This window comes from Artemia franciscana, chromosome 2, assembly GCF_032884065.1.
Source record: "Artemia franciscana chromosome 2, ASM3288406v1, whole genome shotgun sequence".
NCBI classification, from domain to species: domain Eukaryota; kingdom Metazoa; phylum Arthropoda; class Branchiopoda; order Anostraca; family Artemiidae; genus Artemia; species Artemia franciscana.
Genome location: NC_088864.1, coordinates 30,351,651 through 30,373,839, shown reverse-complemented (window position 1 = coordinate 30,373,839; position 22,189 = coordinate 30,351,651). Strand labels below are relative to the sequence as shown.

The 22,189-nt window shown below is 33.9% G+C and overlaps 1 protein-coding gene across 6 annotated transcripts in view; it reads left to right on the top strand.

Annotated features, from left to right (window-relative positions):
• The window catches only part of LOC136040048 (protein tramtrack, beta isoform-like), a 106,148-nt gene that overhangs the window by 28,068 nt on the left and 55,891 nt on the right, over positions 1-22,189 (top strand). Inside the window, exon 6 of one of the 6 annotated variants that reach the window (XR_010620611.1) lies at positions 7,096-7,231. The exons of 3 other annotated variants lie outside the window; for them this stretch is intronic. Coding sequence is in view for 2 of the 3 variants with exons in the window: in XM_065724116.1 (XP_065580188.1) it covers positions 15,067-15,563 (497 nt within the window). In the remaining variant the exon portion in view is untranslated. Of the gene's footprint in view, positions 1-7,095; positions 7,518-15,066; positions 17,236-22,189 lie in introns of those variants that run through there. 2 more of the 6 variants (XM_065724116.1, XM_065724138.1) reach the window with 2 other exon arrangements.

The window sequence follows — 22,189 nt, the reverse complement described above, 5'->3', positions numbered from 1 at the left end:
AACAGAGTTAAGCCTTTTAGTCGATAAGAAAATTCAATGAATAAACCACGTCAAATTTAATTCATCTTTTTAATTTTTTTAATCAACAGAGTTAAACCTTTTAGTCCTTAGAAAAATTCAAGGAATAGGCAGTGCCAAGTTTAATTCATCTGTTCAAATTTTATACTCAACAAAATTAAAACTTTTAATTCTTTGGAAAATTCAAAGGAGTAAACCGTGTTGAATTTAATTCATCTGTTTAATCTTTTTAATCTACAGAGTTGAAACTATTCATTCGGGGGAAAATCTTTTTGTGTGTGTATGCTAGACTTTGTGTGTATGAATTTGTGTGTTTGAATGTGTTTATGTCTCTCTCTCCGTGCCTGTGTGACTGAGCGTATGTTTGCATGTCTGTGCCTGTCTTTTGTTTTATGAGTATGACTTTATGTTTTTAGGTGTATTTTTTGTTGCTCCCACTGTTTCTGTGCAATTGAGCATCTGTTTGCATGTCTCCGTACCTGTCTGTGTGTATTTGCGTGTCTGACTTTGTGTTTTCTGTCTGTATTATTATGTCTCTCTCACAGTGCCTGTGTGACTTAGCGTCTGCTTGCATGTCTCTGTGACTGTCTTTGGGTGTCCGACTTTGTGTTTCTGTGTTTTTTTGTCTCTCTCCCAATTATGTTCACGTTACTGGGCGTCTGTTTGCATGTCTCTGTGCCTGCATGTCTTTGACTGTCTGTATGTTTGTTTGTCTGACTATGTGTTTTTTGTCTTTCGCCCTCCATGTCAGTATGACTGAGTGTCTGTTTGCATGTCTTTGTGCTTGACTTTTTTTGTATAAGTGTTTTTTTACTCTCCCCACAGTGCCTATATGACTGAGCGTCTTTTTGCATGTATCTGTTTATGTCTTTGTGTTTTTCTATGTCTAACTCTGCATGTCTGTATAAATTTTAGTCTCTCTTTCTCTGTATGCTTATGTTTCTGAGTGACGGTTTGCTTGTCTTGGTGCCTTTCAGTATGAATGTCTGACTCGGCGTGTTTGTTTACTTTTCTGTTTTTCTGTATGCCCGTGTGTCTCAGTGGCTGTTTGCTTGTCTGTGTCTGACTCGGTGTGTTTATGCGTGTTTTTTTCTCTCTATGTCTTTGTGTCTGAAATGCAGTTTGCTTGTCTCTATCTCTGTCTTTGTGTGATTTTGTATCTTCAAAAGTGCATTTTTTAAATTTCTGGTACTCAGCCTACGACTAAAACACACAGGATTTTTCAACTATCTGAGTTTATTCTCTTGCATCAACGTAGGTACAGCATAGCCCCTTCTACCGAGATAGGTTTACATTTGTAGGAGTTCTTTTTTTATGAATTCTTTCATGAAAATGCAAATTGAATAATGAGAAAACAATTTTTTTATATACATACACATTTTTATTAATATACAAAATTTACAAACGTTATTAGAATAATTTCACCTTAAAAGCTGACTTAAGCAACTCAAACTTTCGTAAGTTTCCCAAAAATATTCAATGGTGCATATTTTTTTTTTATTTATTGGAAAGTCTTTCACGTTTGCTTCCAGCAGTTACGTTGTGCGACAATTCACTAGTGATATGACTAATAATTGAAGTCTTGATTGTTGATATAGTTTTCATATTTGGATTTACAATGAAAGGTATTGATTTTTACGAGTTCGATACATCGTACTACCCTTTTTTATCATGAGGGGCATGGTTAAGACATATCGTATTTAAATCAATCTGTTCAAAAGCACTATCTGAATCACTGAGAAATGAGTCAATAATGGCGTTTGTGTTAACAGTCAACACATTAGTTGAAATATGAGTGTAAAATGAGCTTTCTCTTTCAATATTCAATGGATTATGTAGTTTCTTTTTATATAGAGGTGAGCGGTTAGTGCATACTGCATCTAAATCAATCTCTTTAAAAAAATCTCCAGAGTCATTCAGAAACATTTGAATAAGTTGGTCAATGACTTGTGGATCTTTGCTGGGCTCATATTGTATCATGGAGCTCCCTGGAGCGGGGTTGTTCTCAATCATGTTGATGACAGCATCTATAAATGCAAGATCTACATATTCGGGGGGCAGTATGTTTTATCCCCATCTTCCATCACAATGGTGATAGGATCAAAAGTCTGTTGTCTTTTAAGTTCCACTACTCTGATTTTCTTCGGTGTTTTTGGTGATGTTGAATCTTCATTGACTTAGAATATTAATCCGTTTAAAATCATTTGCCCCTGTTAAAAAAAACACTCGAACTTCAACTTATCATTTTTCTCATGTGACTGTCTTATCTTCGCTTAAAATCTATACGAGTATAGGCTTAGAATTTACCATGTAGCTGAGTTTGATGTATGCAAAAGTGTTTTTTTTTGTTTTTGATTATCAGTTACTAATTAAAAAACTTGGAATTTAACAAGTAGTTTAATTTGTTCCATGCAAAAGTGCTTTTTTATTAATTTTTTATATTCAGTCACCAATTAAAAGACTTGTAATGTATCAAGTAGCTGAGGTTTTTCTATGCAAAAATGCTCTTTTTTATTAATTTCTGATATTCAGTCACCAACTTAAAGACTTAATTCATCAAGAAGGTGGGTTTGTTCTATGCAAAGCTACTTTTTTCGATTAATTTTGATATTCAGTCTCTAATTTAAAGACTGAATTTATCAAGCAGTTGAGTTGCTTTAATGCAAAATTGCTTTTTTATTCAGTTCTGATACTCAGGGTGCATTCTTGATTCAAGCTTCTTTCTAGAATGTAACATTATACGTTTCCTTAAAACAGGCCAGTTGCAACACAAATCCTTGATTTAGATCTGACATTTTTGTCAATTTAAAAACTTATTGTCCTATGATCCCCTTCCAGAATATTCACTTGACAGATTCATTTGCTAACAACCTCTAAAATTTTCGTAGAAATCATTTCACATTGTCTGATGAGACTTATAAAATAATACAAAAAAATCCATTAGATCTAAACCCAGTGAAGCAATTAAACAGGGTATACTCTGAATTGACGGGAGAGGAAAGACTCTGGGCTAATCAAAAATGTTTGATGCCCGGTAGATTCAATTTTACATTTGCTATTAACACCGAAAAGTGATTGATAAGCATCGGGGAAAAATAAAAAAAAATATATGTAGCCCCACTTAGACATCACTCCATATCGCCCAACTCATATTTTTTAGTTTTCCATTCACCCTCCATAACCCTCTGAAAATTTCACCTTGAAAACCCAAGCCGTGCCGCCGAGTTCAAGAGATTAAAATTCAAGATATACACACGCAAGACATGTCAACGTTTTTCGTCTATACACATAATTAAACGGGTTGAAGATGTAGGCTCGCTCAAAGCTGTTTGGAATCTAGGTGATCATGAGAGACAGCTTGGCGCAAACAATTCATTTTTGTTCGTTCAATAGACAAATATGAAAGTAGAAATATTTTGTTATATATTGAAAAAAATTGGATGTCATTAAACGATGTATTATATAAGTTAATGCATTATATATTTTTAATCAATTATGAATTCGAAATTACTTACATAAGAACCAGTTTCTGAGATCGCTAGTTAATTTTTGAAGTTTTGTTTCAAACTGATAGTGGTACCCTATTATCAAGCTGTTTATATACAACAAATGCTGTTAATGAACCAGTTTTAAAAATTCATTACTCTCAACCCTATTAAATACTATGACTTGAATTCAACCAGAAAACACGTTTTTCAAGTTCTCTCCATCTGACATTAAAGTAGGACAAGTCTCAAGTTGATACCTCTGCGTATTGCCTCTTTCTTTAGAGCCTCGCGCGTGACTCCAGTAGTGTGACTTTCGCGGTGCCTAATGCTATACTACTCAAGGATACTGAAACCTATTTGTAACTATTGTCTATAATTTCGTCGTTAACTGGGACACTTATAACAAAGTACAAACCATTATTAAATGTGACATTATATAACTGTTTAATCCTTGTTCAGTCGTTAGCCAATTACAAGAATAGGCCAACGATGCGAAAAATAAGATATCCTAGTCATATGGTTCGTCTTGCCTTAAAATACGGAGACAGTGATAATCCTTTTGTACAACCCCCAAATTGCTAATACATATTTTATTTACCAGTTTTCCGCAATCAAATGTTAAGTTTAGGTGAAAAAGGAACGATCAAAAATACACAAATTTAATGATTTTTTCAGGGTTAAGTCTTCGTCCCAATACGAGTATAAGTTCAAGTCAGTAAAACTAATGGCTCTGTTTTAACTGCTATTTCCTTGCTCCAACTTTAGACTGATTTTTATATCAAAATCTGCTTTTATGGTTTTTTTTTTGTAAGAGGGATCTTAGACCTGGAAATATAACGTCAAGGTATATGGCCAATAATAGCTACCAGAATGGTAAACATTTCAGGCTGATGGTCACTATCCGTTCTCAACATCAAAAGAAAAAAGAGAAAGAATAACATGACCTTTATGCAGTATATAAATTTTTAGATCATAATGTATTTCCTTTTATAAATAAAAGGAAATTATAGAAGCATATATAGCGGGTGAAACAAAATTAAGAGTTGTTATGAAGTAGTAAAAAGCCTGAATATTTTGGTTTCAAACCTAAAAAAATTTTATCAACAGAAGAAAAAATAAACTGTACAAGAAAACAACAGAGAAATGTGATAAACTTTATATAAAATAGGTAGAGAAAATTTATATAAATTGTAAAGAGAAAAAACTTAAAAATGTTACAACTGACAAATTTTTATTGTTGCTTGTCGAAAGCGATGGATACTTCTTATAATTATTACACCGTGTACATTAAAATAGAGTTCAAATTGGGATTCTTGTCTCATAGGGATGAATAACAATGCGTAGCTCCGACAAAATAAATTTTGTCTTGGAGATGAATTTTTAAAATAATACAAGAAATACCTTGACTTAAAAGTTGCACGCATAATTCTGATTAAGAACATGTTAAGAACCTCTTAATTTAAGTAAATTTGAAAAAAAAACTAATGCGAATTTTTTTTTGTTACCCTTGAATTTCATACATACCGCTTGGTATGTTTTACAGTGAAAAATATTTCCTAATATTTGTCGCCGATAGTTAAGTTTAAAAAGCTCTCTTTTTATCGGATTTTAAAAATTTTTCCTTAATTTTCTGATAAATAAGGGACAAAAAGTGTCTTATTATTTTATTGTTCTGTTTTCTCTTCATCCACCATTCTTGGGCTGCCTAATTTATTTTCTTCTTTCAATAGTTGACCCAATTTAAGTCATTATTACATACCTTTAAACCTTCTTTACCTCGACATAATATTTACCTGACACAGCCATTCCTTGGGCTGGTTGTGCCCGGGGAATTTTTTGTTTTACAGCGCTCCCTCCTGACTCGAATCTAAGCAAACAATTCCGAATAATAGTGAAAAATCTGATCAAATTGGACAATCGCGTATCTGTGGTCCTCCAGCTGTGGCCTCCGGGGCAGCTGAAATGGTCTCCACTCCTTTAAGCGGCTCTGGTCTGACATGATACAAATAAAGAAATTTACCTGAAAGATACCTTAACATGAATGTATTTAAAATAAAAAAAAAGTTTAGTAAAATGGTGTATAGAGGTACATGTATATTAAAGGATATTTAGAGAAGGTCAGGATAGATTCAGCCCAGCAAAACACCAAAAACTACCCAAATTTCCAATTAACGTGGACAATATTCACCCTCCCCGTTCTCCCGAAATTGCCAAGTAAGACTAGATCTAGAATCTGTTTCACAAGACGACCGATGATCGAAAATTAAACAAAAAAACTTCAATATTAACCAATACTATAACTAATAAAAATTAAAAAAACGAACTTAAATTAATTTAGGGAAAATCTTCCAAAAACCGAAATTTTTCATGTAATAATTCGAACTATACGAACGGAAATTAATATCTATGAACAAAAAAGAAAATAAGAAAAAAGTAAACACAAATTAAAACTTAAAATAAACGGAAATTTAGAATTATATTTCAAGTCTGAATTAAAACTAATGAATATTACCACAAAAAGAGTAGTATTTCCAACCCCCATACCTTTTGATGAGTCCAGGGTGTCATTTGCGCTTTACTGAAAATAATTATATATGTAATAATTTGTTTTATCTTTTAAATCTTTTTTTTGAATTTTAATACTGAAAAAATCAGAGACTGATGACACATCCAGGAATTAATACAATTTCCTGTTAAACAATCTTCTTTCATTAGTTCTTTCCAGCAATCTTGATTATTATGGTTTGTTCTTTTTGGTTGATGTTCTGGCAAATAAAAATCACACTGTCCAGAATATATATCGTTTTCGATAAAACGCAAATGAGACTCGAGTCATTTGTTATGAAGAAGGAGGATTGTAGCACCACTGTCATTTATGAGCCTTAATTAGCCACGTGATCTCATGTTTTGTTGTGCTTTTATGTTATGTTAAAAAATACACCGCTCAATGTGCAAATCATTTCTGTAAAGCCGAAATGACGCTCTGGCTTTTAGAAGGTTTAAAGGACGGTTGTCCTAAACCTTTTTGGTATTTTCGGTTCTTTTTAAATTTGACTCGAATATTTTTTTTTCTAACAGTTCGTGGTGCCAAACTGCAAGCAACGAGCAACTTGGCCCAATACGGACAAAAATACCAAGAAGGTTTAGAACAGTTTGTTGTTAAAAGCTACACGATTGTGGATTGAAAAAAATTAGGAAACTAAGGAATTAAGGATAAGAGTAGATTAAATGGAGAGCCTGTGTATCATTGAAGCTAGTCTAGATTAAACTAAAGCAGGGGGGCTGCTTGTTCTTGTCCGATAACATTCATCATAAACAGATGCGATTTTTCTGTAAGAAATACAAGGATGATGCCATAACTTCGGTTACCTCACACTTATTAATGTGTCCATCGATTGTACTTTGGAAAAGACGAATGTTAATTTAAGCTGATTTCATGTGTAAAGTTGGCAAGCCTTTTCGGGTAGCGTTAGTGACATGTCAAGCTTGGATGTTTTAAACTGGATCTGCTTTGGAAAACAAAACGAGCATAAGAATGAGAGAGAGATTTGATTCGATTTGTGATCACTACTCTCTCTCTCTCTTACAGGCGGAGCAGTGGGCACTCCACGAAATAAGAAAAGAGCTGGAATAAATTCGAAATATTCGGAATCTCAAATTCGTAGTGCCATTGATGCTGTTGTATCTGGAATGCAAATTGTTAAAGCGGCTAAATTGTTCCAAATGAGTGAAGCAAGTCTGCATTATCATTGTGCTAAGATTGGTATAAGGAAAGTTGATCAGAATCTGAATCGGAAGTCAAGAGGCGTGGATTGGAAAAGAACTGGCCTAGTGCAAGCAAAAATCGTCGATTGAAGAAATTACAGTTGATTCTAGAATAATTTTGCGGATCAGTATAGCTATCATGCGATATAAGTGCAGATGATGGAACTTTTATATGAACTCTATATTTTGCTGCCTTGATGTATTTATAATTGACGCTAATAAATATACAATTGGAACTCAAACAAACGTTTTAAAAGTGTTTATACCTGAATTCGACTGCTAGTTTTGGCAATGGCACCTTTCAGCAGATTTGTGATGCTTCAAAGTATCTATCTAGTAATATTAAAATTATCTCAAGTTTATTATTGTCTTTTAATAGCTCGAAAACTGATCTCAGTATAAAGCTTAATATTTTTTTTTATTGATTAGTTCTATCTAATAATAGCATGTCCATTAAAATTTTCTACTGAATTGATAATAAAATAATATCTGCTTCTGCTGGATATTTTGATTTTTTTTATTGAGACAAATGGAAACCCTTTAAAGCACCTTGTTTTTAATATTTGATATTTCTGGAAAACACCTTAGTTTAGGCCTACATATATATTCCCCACGGGGTCCTCGATTTCAGGGCCGATGATAAGTGTCGCCAACCTCGCGAAAGCACGATTCCCACACCTTTTCTCTTCCAAGAAGTATATTTTGAACAACATAAAACTGACACATGCTTCTGGGGAACCGGGGTTTCTGAGACTGATGCCCTTTGTCCTCCCTGCTCTTGGTTACCCTGCTCGATTTCGTTACTATTACGTTTTTAAGCCAACTCCGATAATTTGATATGAAATATGCCACTTCCATTTACATGTATACTAATTGTGAAAGATGTAAAGCTCCAAGAGAAGTGTGACTACTTCATTCTAGTCTATTGAATAAAATATGTTTCTTCTTTTCCAAATATATTATTTGGAAATTCATTGTTTTAGACTAGAGGCTTTGTTATCAGCGTACAAAATTTCTCTTATATCATATATCCATTTTCGAAGGATACCTGTTTGGTCTTTAGACCTTCCTGATAAGAATTTTCCCGGTTGTTTGCTGAGTCAAGTCAAATATTTGTCCTAAGAGTTCTTTTTAGTTTGATCTATGCAGTCAAAATTCTTAGATTATGATGCTTCGATCTCTTAATTACTTAAAGAAGAAAAAGACTGGTACTTATAGGTCCTGTTTCTTTTCCAGGGGATTGAGGCTCTTTGGGCGAGTCACATGGTGTGGGCATTTAAAAATTTCGTGGGAATTCACACGAATGATTCTTACATTTTAGTCGATTAGAAACATCCTAAGAGGATCTCCAAGAAAGCTTTTTTCTGTTTTAAATTGGAGGTTTTCTAAAAAAAAGTCAGACAGGCCACTTTTTAATTTTTTGAAACACAGTTAACTGGGCTACAGCTATCTTTCAGAACAGAAATCATTTTGATTTTAGAAACTGATTTGCTATAAGAAAGAGTAGTTGCATTCAACTCAGTATTGTACGGGAATCCGACCGAAAAACGATGTGTCCTTTTCGACTAGTTAGAGCATATTTTCTTGATCCTGTTGCTCAAATATTTTTTGTACAGAACTCTTATTGAGACCTTCCTAAGGATATGCTGCAACTCTGGGCTGAGTCTACATTACATTTCATCGTGAAAAATTGCTCTTGCCATCCATTAATTGTTTAGGCCTTTTAACTTGAACATGTTTCATTTTTTGCAAACTTGTTGCGTTTAATATTATGTTCATTTCAAAATCATAGTTGTTGCAGTAGCTGCAACCTAGAAATAAGTTATTCTTGATGCATTGTAATGGAAATTTTATGCGATAAGAGAAACCGTCAACCTGAGCAATTTGTAATTAAGACTTAAGATTTGTTCAAATAACGGCAAAGACCCTATATCTCTGAAACACGATGTCAAACCTCAATAAAATAACAGAAAATTAAATCGGCTTCGACAAAAACTCTTCACTGAAGTTTTACGTTCCTTCATTTTGAAAAAAAAGAAAATCGCTAGCAAGTTTAGATGTCTTGTTTCTCTTCTCTTTTCCTGAGTAGATGACCCCGTAGAGACGAATAAACACTATGAAAATCTTAAATGATGGCCCCATGTTTGAGTGCCGTGTTGTATCGAGAAAAGCCACGTGGGTTCCATTGTTGAATTGAAGAGGATAATACAACTTATTAGTTCTTCTTAAGACATGTACCATTAAGAACAGTTGGTGAAATAGGTATAAACTTCATTAATATATTGAAAGATGCACGGAAATTGGTGCCCCTTATTTCCTTTTTTTATGGCACTTGGTATTAACCAAGTGACATATAGCAGTCGCCAATTCTGTCGGTCTGTCGGTCTGTCTGTCGGTCTGTCTGTCGGTCTGTCTGTCGGTCTGTCTGTCGGTCCCGGTTTTGCTACTTTAGGCACTTCCAGGTAAGCTAGGACGATGAAATTTGGCAAGCGTATCAGGGACCGGACCAGATTAACTTAGAAATAGTCGTTTTCCCGATTTGACCATCTGGGGGGGAGTGGGGGCCCGGTTAATTCGCAAAAAATAGAAAAAATGAAGTATTTTTAACTTATCAGCGGGTATTTGGATCTTAATGAAATTTGATGTTTGGAATGATATTGTGTCTTAGAGCTCTTATTTTAAATCCCGACCGGATCTGATGACATTGGGGGGAGTCGGAGGGGGAAAACCTAAAGTCCCGGTTTTGCTACTTTAGGCACTTCCAGGTAAGCTAGGACGATGAAATTTGGCAAGCGTATCAGGGACCGGACCAGATTAAATTAGAAATAGTCGTTTTCCCGATTTGACCATCTGGGGGGGGGAGTAGGGGCCGGTTAATTCGGAAAAATAGAAAAAATGAAGTATTTTTAACTTATGAGCGGGTGATTGGATCTTAATGAAATTTGATGTTTGGAATGATATTGTGTCTCAGAGCTCTTATTTTAAATCCCGACTGGGTCTGATGACATTGGGGGGAGTTGGAGGGGGGAACCTAAAATCTTGGAAAACACTTAGAGTAGAGGGATCGGGATGAAACTTGATGGGAAAAATAAGCGCAAGTCCCAGATACATGATTGACATAATCGGAACTTATTTGTTCTCTTTGGGGTAGTTGGGGGGGGGGGAGTAAGTCTTAAAAATTAGAAAAATGAGGTATTTTCAACTTACGAACGGGTGATCGGATCTCAATGAAATTTGATGTTTAGAAGGATATCGTGTCTTAGAGCTCTTATTTTAAATCCCGACCAGATCTGGTGATGGGGGCGGGGAGTTGGGAGGGGGAACCTAAAACTTGGGAAACACTTAGAGTGGAGGGATCGGGATGAAACATGGTGGGAAAAATAAACACAAGTCCTAGATAGATGATTGACATAAACGGAACGGATCCGCTCTCTTTTGGGTAGTTGGGGGGGGGGGGTTAATTCTGAAAAATTAGAAAAAATGAGGTATTTTTAACTTACGAACGGGTGATTGGATCTCCATGAAATTTGATTTTTAGAAGGATATCGTGGCTCAAAGCTCTTATTTTAAATCCTGACCGGATCTGGTGACATTGGGGGAAGTTTGGGGTGGGGAGACCTAAAATGATGGGAAACGCTTAGATTGGAAGGATTGGGATGAAACTTGGTTGGAAAAATAAGCAAAAGTCTTGCATACGTAATTTACATAATTGGAACGGATCCGCTCAATTGCGGGGGGAAGGGGGGGTAATTCTGAAAAATAAGAAAAATAACGTATTTTTAACTTACGAAGGAGTGATCGGATCTTCATGAAACTTCATATTTAGAAGGACCTCGTAACTCTGATATCTTATTTTAAATCTCAACCGGATCAAACGTAATTGGGGGGGGGCAGTTGGGGGGACCGGAAATCTTAGAAAATACTTAAAGCGGTGAGATCAGGATGAAACTAGATGGGAAGAATAGAAACCTGTCTAAGATACGTGACTGACATAACTGGACCGGATCTGCTCTCTTTGGTGGAATTGGGAGGGGGGAGGTAATTTTGAAAATTGAGGTATTTGTAACTTACGAAAGGGTGACCAGATCTTAATAAAATTTGATATTTAGAAGGATCTTGTGCTATAAAGTTTAACTTTAGGTTCTGACCTTCTCACAAGTGCCAAATGAGCTCTTGGCTCTTGGCTCTTCCGACCTCGTACCATATGAGCTCTCGGCTCTTCCGACCTCGTCCAAATGAGCTCTTGGCTCTTGGCTCTTCCGACCTCGTACCATATGAGCTCTCGGCTCTTCCGACCTCGTCACAAGTGCCATATGAGCTCTTAGCTCTTGTTCAAAGAGGAAGCTGGAATCGAAATAATTATCGTAGGCTAAGTACACACTAATTGGCAAAAACAAAGTATTCTTTCCATCTTGTTGTATTTAGGTAGGCTACTGTATAATTTTTCTTTAAAGGAATTTTGATAATCATTGATTATGGTTTAACTATAACCATAGGTTGGAACGTAAATACTGGAGCATTGAATTATATTATTCAAGGGTTAACCCTATATATATATATATATATATATATATATATATATATATATATATATATATATATATATATATATATATATATATATATATATATATTAATATAGACCAGCACTTGAATGAGGCCTTAACCCTACTCATCCATACAATCACATAGGTCAAACAGCATAGCCAAACACAATCAACAATAAAGAATAATCCATGGACAGGCAGTCATGTCGTCAATAAGTATAAGTCGTTATTTACCAAACAATAGAAAAAATAATAAAGACAAATAATTCAGAGGCAACAACCCAACACAAGGGCTCATCAGGAGAATACACTGGCCTATAGGGTTTCGCCACTTTAAATTCTCTAGTGACCTTAATCTCACACAATGCAAGCAAGGGACTTAAATTCCAGTTTTATCGGAATTCTCTATCAGCAGCTAAAATGCTAACTTTATTGACTTTTTTATTTATATATATATATATATATATATATATATATATATATATATATATATATATATATATATATATATATATATATATATATATATATATATATATATATATATATATATATATATATATATATATATATACATATATATATATATATATATATATATATATATATATATATATATATATATATAAATATATATATATATATATATATGCAAATATTAGAAAAGGGAATACAGGCAGAAAAAAAGTTTTCTTTAACATATTCAAGTAATAAAAGTAGATTATTTGCTGTTTCATCTTCTCAAGGAGACATCACTGATAATATAGGCTATCGCTACTATCACAGAATCTCGATGCATTAACCCCTACAGAACTTGTCAATTATAGCCGATCGACATGCGCTCGTTGAAAAATTTGAATGAGGTTAGAAGTAAAAAAAAAAATGTTTAATGCTTTATTCCAACATAAACCCATATTGACCTTCTGTTTTATCTCTTACTAGGATCAGTGGCATTTCGTTGGATTTATTGTCTTGAAAAAAAAAACGAAAGAAAAAACGAACAAAATTCAAAAGCAAAAACAAAGTTTTCTGATGAAAATGACGAGTGAAACTGAAACATAAAATAAATATTTTTGTTTCCGCTTATGAAATATGTATATATAAATATAGAGTAAATAAATACGACTGCTGTTGATTGATATTCCCTTATACTCGTAAGATTATAAAAAAACTGGAGGTTTACTGAAAACACATAACAGTATAGACTTCATTTACTGCAAAAACATAGGGTATAAATATCTTAGACAACACTAAGCTTTCCATTTACAACAAAGATATAATGAAAATATTGAAAACGGATAAAACTTTTGATCGCATGTCATACTAAAAATTTTACCCGAGTTAACAGTACTTACGTTTCCCTTAATTGTAAATAAATAAGTTTTTCAACTGAAAGTAAGGAACAACATTAAAACCTTTTTGCCCAGTCTTTCTTGAAGAATTGTTACAATGTCAAGCTTTGGTGTAAAGAGTGGGAGTTGAGGTAGGGGTAAGCCCTCCTCCTATGCTATATGGAATAATTTCTATTCGTTTTAAGTTATAATATTTCTCCTTACTTTCAGTTGAAAAATAAAAATATTTATTTTTTTAATTCAATATCCGACCGGTTTTCAAATTATGCCAGGAAATCCGACCCCCACCCCGTGTAAAACATTCCATGGAAATTTTCCTCCTAAAAATATCTCCATGGAAAATTCTCCCAGTGAACAATGAGCAAATGGTGTAACTTACAGCCCCCTTCCCAAGGATTATGGGGTGGGGGTCATGTCATTCTCGAAGGTATAGAAATTGGGCCTCCCAACTATTCTGAATCAAATAGCTATCTCTAGATTTTGATCGGATGTCTTCAGGATTAATTGGTTGGGTGAGGGGGATAGTTGCCCACCAATCTTTATGGATTGGTGGTTAAAAGGGCAATATAAATTTTATTAAGAGTTAGAAATAACCGAATTTTATGTTATGATTTGTTTTGTTATAATACGCTCTAGTAGTTCTTGATTTTGAGTAATACTGAGTTGTAATTTTACAGTTAAAAATTCTGTAATTGTAGCTATTGATATCACGCCTTCTAAGACCAATGTGGTTTGCTTTATAAATCAATATATTTTCAGGCGGGTTAAATATTTTTCGGCTACTAAAATACACTTTCTGGATTACTTTTTAAGGTTAAATTGCATACTGAAAGTGATATATGTCAGGCTGGTCAGAGCCTTATAAACTAGTTTACTAATTTCTCCAGGCTTCTTATGATATTTTTTATTCCTAAAACAAAATTCTTGTTTTTTAATAGGGTTCAAGTTTCAAGTATAATGCCTGTTCTACAAATTCCTTCAAGAATAGGGGAATATCAGCTTGTGGTTTATTTGTGTTAATTTTATAGATGTATATTGCATACGCTAAGAAGCGATAATTTTTATCAGTTTTCAATTTCAATTTCTATCATTACTGATTTAGTTTTGTTGTTAATCTATTGTTTAGCACACTTGGTCGGAAGTGCCGAAATTGGAACAGTCTGTAGAAAAAGATAGCGAAACCAATATTTTGCTATGTTCCATTATTGTTTCTAAAATTTATTTATTTTTTGAAGCAGTGTAGTTAGAACTTACAAGCCTCTTTTATTTAGATTCAGCCTTTTCCTTTTAATTAGGCCTTGACTTCCGTTCGAGGAGCGAAAATGTAAATTTTTTTAATACCTTTTCTTTTAAATTTCGTGGAACAAAATCAGTAAAAGAACAGGGTTTTACTTCAATATTGTATTTGTATATTGTTCTGTATATTTCCACAAAGACTAAGATCATTTCGTATTATTGAACAAAAACACAAGATATAATAACGCATAGACTATTCTTTCTTGGATTCCAAGGGTACTCACTATTCAAATTCTTTGGAGATGATGGGGAGACTGTCTGAAAATGATGCAAATACATTATAATATATATTGTTTCAATCATCTTTTCCACAATGATAAATATTATTCATCGTTGTTTGGATTTTTCTTTAATGGAATTGTAACACTATCTCTCAATTGTCATCTTTTGGTGTTATGCATGCTTGCTACTTGATTTATTGCTCGATGTCGATTTGAGTTATACCTTCTTTTTATGTTAAGCATGTTCATTGTAGTTACAACAAAGCATGTTTTTTTGTCTACCGTCGAGTCGTTACTGCATGACGATGTAGTTGCATGATGTCCTAGTCTTGACTCAACAGTCGGCTATTCTTGCGACTCCAATGCAACCATCTTGCAGGTTTTGGTCTCTTCCCAATCCAAGGAATGTATACTGATGCAGCAGAAGTTGAACTCGAAAATGCTAAAATTTTCCAGCTTATGCAGTCGCCTGACTTTCGGCGAATGCCCAAACACCTTCAAGACGCAGTTTTTGCTGTTGTTCGTGGAATGAGTTTTAATGAGGCTAGCCGAATTTATAAGACATCCTCTGTACGCCTCGTTGCCAAACGTTTTGGAGTTGAGTCTTCCACAAAACGTCACTCCTTTTTTCAAGGAAAGCAGTATACTAATGAATCTATTGAACTAGCTCTTGAGGCAGTCAAGACAGGCCAACAGAGTTTGTGTAGTGCATCAAGGACATTCAACATACCATTTGCCACTTTGCAAGTTGTTGCCAAAAAACGTGGTATTAAAAGTCAATTTAGAAAAGAAGTAAAATATTCAGTGAAAACACACGTAAAATCGGAAATAAAATCAGAAGAAGTAACAGACTACGCAGCGGTTCTCTGGAACTAGTACCTCTTACTCACTTGCATAGATTTAATCGGTGCAGTTTCAACTATTTTTTTTGTTGTAATTGCTCTAGTCAACCTTTATTTGCTAATAGCATCTATGAACTGAATATTAATTATTTCGCTATACTTTCATATGGAAATATCTTTCTTTGATTATGTCCAATTTTCTTCGGTTAATTTTGTTGAGCGAACCAATCCGGTTTCTAAGGTCCTGTGAAACATCTGACCATATCATAGATGTACCTTATCTAATATTTTCACGGTAGTATAGGAACAATAGTTTTTTTTTAATCCTTTGGCATCCTTTGGACACGGTTATTATAAGAGAATTGTAACGAAGTTATAATTCTTCTCATTTCTAAACTAGAATAACTTAGACCTTGTTATGCAAAAGAAAGATATTACTTCCAGTTGTTGAAATCGGTTACCATAATTCAAACCACTGACATTTTTCAGTGTCAAACTAAGGTTTATAGGGTGTCCCCCATTAGTTATGCTGAACCATTTCCTCGCAATTTATTAGGTTATATAGATACTTGCAATTTTTTGTTTTATTTCTAAGCAATTTCTCTTTCTAACTCCCAGAAAAAGTTTGGAATTGGAGCTTTAAATAGGACATATTTTGGATACCCCGAAGAGCTAAAAAAAAGACCTGCTTGTAAAAAAAAAAATGGTTGCTAAAACAGTGGAAAATTCCGAAATTTATCTGGATTTTTTTTGAATTCCTGTAAAATTTGTGTAACATAGCCTACGGTCTTTAAACTTCTGTAGCTGAAATAACAAAATATGGCTATTCACCTCCTTAAGATCCTCTAGATCCGGAGTAATGGCTCCATATCCGTGCCCCCAAGGATGAATGTAAGACAGGATGAATTGGTTACTAGTTAATTCAGAAGCTTTGATTTTTGTATTTTGAAAAAAATAAAAACAAACAAATATGGGCATAAGTAAAATCTTATTTGGGCGAGCCTTTGCATTTTCGTTGGGAGGTGGGTATTTTTCGTTTTCAGAGGGGGTGAGCTCGACTGCAACGAATTCTGAGGTGATCTCGGAACTTAGTACATTCTTGACTAGTTGCTATTGAATAATTTGACTATAAAAATTAAGAAGGATAGCTGTACCTGAAATTTCTTTTAGGGGGCTAAGAAACGTTTCTTGTAGGGGTAGAGCAGATGAGGAGGTTTTTATTAGCAGCAACAAAACAACAGAAAGACATCATTTATTCTTAGGAGGTTAGATGACCCTTTCGATGTTAGTTTTTTCGACTTGGTCTGTTTAAAGATTCACAAAAAAAACCTTGTTTTAGGTATGATCAAATATGTACATTGAAACTAAATTGTTTCAGAGTATAAGACTTTTGTGCCATATTAAACGAAAAACTCATGTGCCAAATTGTATTAGTACTTGCTTACCCTATATACTCAATCGTTTGCCAATATGTTTTCATATTACATCTGTATATTTTAGTTACCTAGTCAAATGTGAGATGTTAGTTGTCTTATTATTTTATATTTCTATGCTGATACAATAAAATATTAATTAGTAGAACCTTCTTTTCATTGGACTAATTTATGTTTAGTATGTAATGAATATTAAAGAAACACTAGTACTTTTAGATTCCTTAAGAGTAATTTAAAGATTTGTTGCAAAATGGGCCAAATATTACGAATGTTTGTACATATATACCTATAAAAACATGGGCCAATTATGGTTTATATATATATATATATATATATATATATATATATATATATATATATATATATATATATATATATATATATATATATATATATATATATATATATATATATATATATATATATATATATATATATATTTACCGTGAATGTCCGAAGTTTGGTTAATGTCGACGTTCACCGGTGAATGTTCGAAACTCCTTTTTTTCTGCTTGGATTCAATTAGCTTTGTGAGTCAGCTTTTTCAGTCTTATGCAAGCTATGATGGTATAAGTTAAAGTTGGGTTAGATTATGTTAGTTTATGTTAGGCTAGATTAAGGTAGTTTAGGTCAAATTTCGTTCTAAATATCAGAAATGGATTATAAACATAACCCAAGCTAACCGCCCCTAATCTAATCTATTTTAACCTAACCTGTCATCATCAAACCTTGCATTAGCTTGGAAAAGTTGACTGGCTGGCAGTTAACAAAGTTGAGAGGAGAAATAAAAAGGTATTTTTGACATTCACCGGTGAATTTTGACATTCACCAATTTGCGGACATGGTCTATATATATATATATATATATATATATATATATATATATATGTGTGTGTGTGTATATATATATATATATATATATATATATATATATATATATATATATATATATTCTTATGGATAAATATAGAAACAAGTATAATTATTTACCAGGCCGCAGCAGAAGAACATGACTTGCATGGGTTTACACGTAAACACTGAGGAAAAAATACGTCATGGAATAATTTTCATTTTGTTAACGATTGATATGTTTCACTTGTCAGAACGTGCTTGTTTTATAGCCTTCTTGTCTAGTCAAAAGCCCGCTCCATAGGTTTTATGACGGCCCTCGCTTTATGAAGGGAAATATTACAATTTACCATCGCTCTTGCGTGCTCAAATGATGCACAAGAAAATTATTTTAAGCCTTATACCTTTACTCAATCCCGGTTTATGAAGTTTTGAAGCATTAGTAAGTTTATCTCTAAAATTTTGAAAAAAATCCTCGATATGGCTGAAGATTCTGCTGACACTAAAGTTTATGAAATAGCTATTGAAAACACAAAATCGAGATATTTTTTTTTTGTCAGAGTTCAGATTGACAGGATATTTGTCATATATACAGTCTTAACACTTAGAAAAAAGAAAAGGATACATATAGTTGCTTGATAATAGTAATACATGCCTGGGGTATAGTTTTTTCCCGGGATTTATTCCTGAGAGTTTCATTCACCCAACTCAACCACTCTCCAGATAGTGATAAGCCCCTAAACTATAATCTTGTCTTTATTTAATTTCTTGATAGTTTGAATTTGATATAAATTTTCGGAATGAGAGAAATGGTCATTGATTCTCATTCGCGACGCTTTATGCAGTTATGTGATGTCTAGTGGAACATAACATGGAGGAGTATACCGTTCTACTTTCTCTTCAGTTGTAAGACATCTAGCCAAATAATTTGTAATCAAGTTCCACGACGAAGAAAAACCAAATTTCTGGCAACTAAGTAACAACGAGCAGATGCGTCCACTATCCGGAACAAAATAGATGATCTTAGGAGAAGCGCCAAGGGGTCTCTTGCTTAAAACCTGTTCTTTTTTGCTTTTTTTAATCATGCCGGAAACTTAAAGGCAATGAAGTATTTCTGTCAGCTTTAGAAATTGCGGCTCCCTATTTTGCGAAAGAAAAAGCCTACTAATGCTAGAGGTGGGGCGTCATAAAAAGGGGATGTGTGAGAAAATATGGTAGATTTTAGGAAAAGTAAAATTCTTAAGATACGATATAAAAGATGTTACGGAAGGGGCGGGGGGTGAATTATAAGAAAAGTGTGATAAATATTATGAGCAAATTGTAAGAATCAATTTTACGTAAAATGCTTTACATGCTCATTTCTATCTTTTCATAAGTACACGCACAAAAAGCCTTTTAATTGAGTTGATCATAATTTTTATTAAAGTCTCAAAATGTGTAAATATATTTTGTAATTAAATGAGCTTTTTGTCCGGCATATTTAAGGGTACTTGTTTGAAATCTTGACTACACTCTGTTTTCTCTCTGTATAAAACCGGTTTCTTTCTGTATGAATATGTGCATTCGAAGATAATCAGCTTAGCCTGAGCGAGATAAAATACAATACATGTATATTTTAATTAAATATTTACATATATAGGTTGTTAGGTTAGCTACATAATATAATGCGTTCTGGTTGGCCTGGTTTTGCTAATTTTCTGTTGTAGTTTCCATAATTTTGTTACTAAATATCTCATCATATTTTGGTATATTTCAATATGTTTAACCTAACTTTACTCCTTGAGTTCGGTCGTGATATCATACAAGTTCCTTTTTAAGCCAAACTATTTGTTTTTCTTGGACTGGTGTTTATAAAATGTATAACATTCATGGGCTTGTGTAGAGTGGAGGTGAATAGGGAAGAGTGAGAGAAATACCCCATTTCGTTTCCTGAAATGGCGTGTCGTTTTGTTGGTTTCATTTTCTGAAATAGCGTGTTTGTTGGACTTCGGGCCCTGGTGTGGGACTTGGGGTCCTGGATGGGAATGTGGGGACCCAAGCTCATGCGCAAGCCCGGTAATAGAAAACCGATGTGCTAAGGACCGTTAAAATTACAATAATGACACCTGGCTGGTTGTAGTCATTACCATTTTTTGGAGATAAAAACAAGTTACATTTACCATCAAAAGAACAAGTCTGTACAGTAAGCATCTCAAATCATCGTGGAATGGATATTCTCGGAATAATGCCAAAAAAGGTGCCCGGAAACAAATCAGTGATAACACCCAAAAATCCTATTGAGGAATCGATTGCGCAAATAATTTTTTACGATATTGTGGACGCTTAACATAAGTGTGCTAGCGTCCCAGAAACAACACATTGATTGCTTAGAATGTATTTCTAAGAACATGATATCATCAATGACGTATCGGCTCGGTTGATTAGGCTAATGTGTCGTTCTTTTACCATATGAAATAATGGGTCTCACGTTCGATTCCTACATTAAACATAAATTTCGTAAAATCGATGGAGTGCTTAGAAGCTAGAAAATATGTCTTTGGAAAAGAAAACATGTCGCCATTTATAACTGTAGTTAACAATAACGTCATCTATGACTTTAGTTATGTAGACAACTAGTAGAATCGCAGTTAAGCCTTCTTCATGATCTTTAAGTCACTAAGGAAAAAAAAGAAGCAAGAGTTACCCGGGTGCTTAAACTCGCAGTGGGGATACTACTGTAATTTCCGAGATGATTCCAAAGATCGCCATTTTTCATACCATATGGTACTTCGGTCTGACGCTTTAAGCAATACCGTATCTTGGACGGGGGTTAACCCCCCACAATGCGTATTAACAAATTTTGATACGTTTTTTTTAATTTTTTTGTGACCCTCTCTTCAAAAAAAGCAAAATCCTGGTTACCGCATGGGCTGCAAGAATAGATTCAGGAAGAGTTACCAGGTAAAAAATTATGTTCCGAATGAGCTACGTAATCACCAGCCTATGACAGGATTAAATAAAAAAAAAATAATTTTTTTAGCTGAAAGTAAGGAGCGACATTAAAACTTAAAAACGAACAGAAATTACTCCGTATATGAAATGGGTTGTCCCCTCCGCAATCCCTCGCTCTTTACGCTAAAGCTTTTAATTGTTTTAAAAAGTAATTGTGGCAAAGAGTCAAACTTTAGCGTAAAGAGCGAGGGATTGTGGAGGGGACAACCCATTTCATATACGGAGTAATTTCTGTTAGTTTTAAGTTTTAATGTCGCTCCTTACTTTCAGCTAAAAAAATTAGTTTTTTTTTATTTAATTTCTGAACGTTTTTGAATTAATGCATGTTTGGTTTTGGCTCTCCGCACATAAATTGTCATAAGTGTCATAACCTTATATTTTTATTATGTATACGAGGGGGTTTGTACCCTCGTTAATACCTCGCTCTTTACACTAAATCGTAAGTTTTGTCCCAATTCTTTAAGAATGACCCCTGAATCAGAAAGACCGTAGAATAAATAGTTGAAATTACTAAAAATAGTTTAGCATAAAGAGCAAGGTACTTATCTCCTCCTAAATACCTCGCTCTTTATGCTAAAGTATTTTTAGAACCCCTCATATGCGTAATAATCTCTGTTCGTTTTAAGTTTCAATGCTACTTCTTCCTTTCATTTGAAAAACGTTTTCATGTTTATTTTTCATTGTTTTCTTATAGTAATGCTAGAGACTCCTGCGCCCTTGTCATTGAATCTTTCTTCCCCCCTGACAGATTCATCCAAGGAAAGATCCTCCAACATAGCCCCCCCCCAAAAAAAAAACACGCACCCGTGATTTGTCTTCTGGCAAAAGATACAAAATTCAACATTTTTGTAGATAGGAGCTTGAAACTTCTACAGTAGGGTTCTCTGATACGCTGAATCTGATGGTGTCATTTTCGTTAAGATCCTACGACTTTTAGGGGGTGTTTCCCCCTATTTTCCTAAATAAGGCAAATTTTCTCAGGCTCGTAACTTTTGATGGGTAAGACTAAACTTGATGAAACTTATGTATTTAAAATCAGCATTAAAATGCGATTCTTTTGATGTAGCTATTGATATCAAAATTCAATTTTTTAGAGTTTTGGTTACTATTGAGCCGGGTCGCTCCTTACTACAGTTCGTTACCACGAACTGTTTGATTGGCAACTTGCACACTTTGTGTAAAATGGGCCCTTTTTTCATTGTACTCTTTCATTCCACGGGCTGAATTTGCTCTCTTTCCCATTATTTGTTTTATACACCCTTTTTGCACTCTTTTATGAAATGATGATAGAAAAAGTATTAAGCAAAATAAAAAAATTTAATTCGATTATTTAAGTGCAAAAGATTGAACGGCCAGCCGGTATGATATCCGTTGTCTCTGCCTAGCT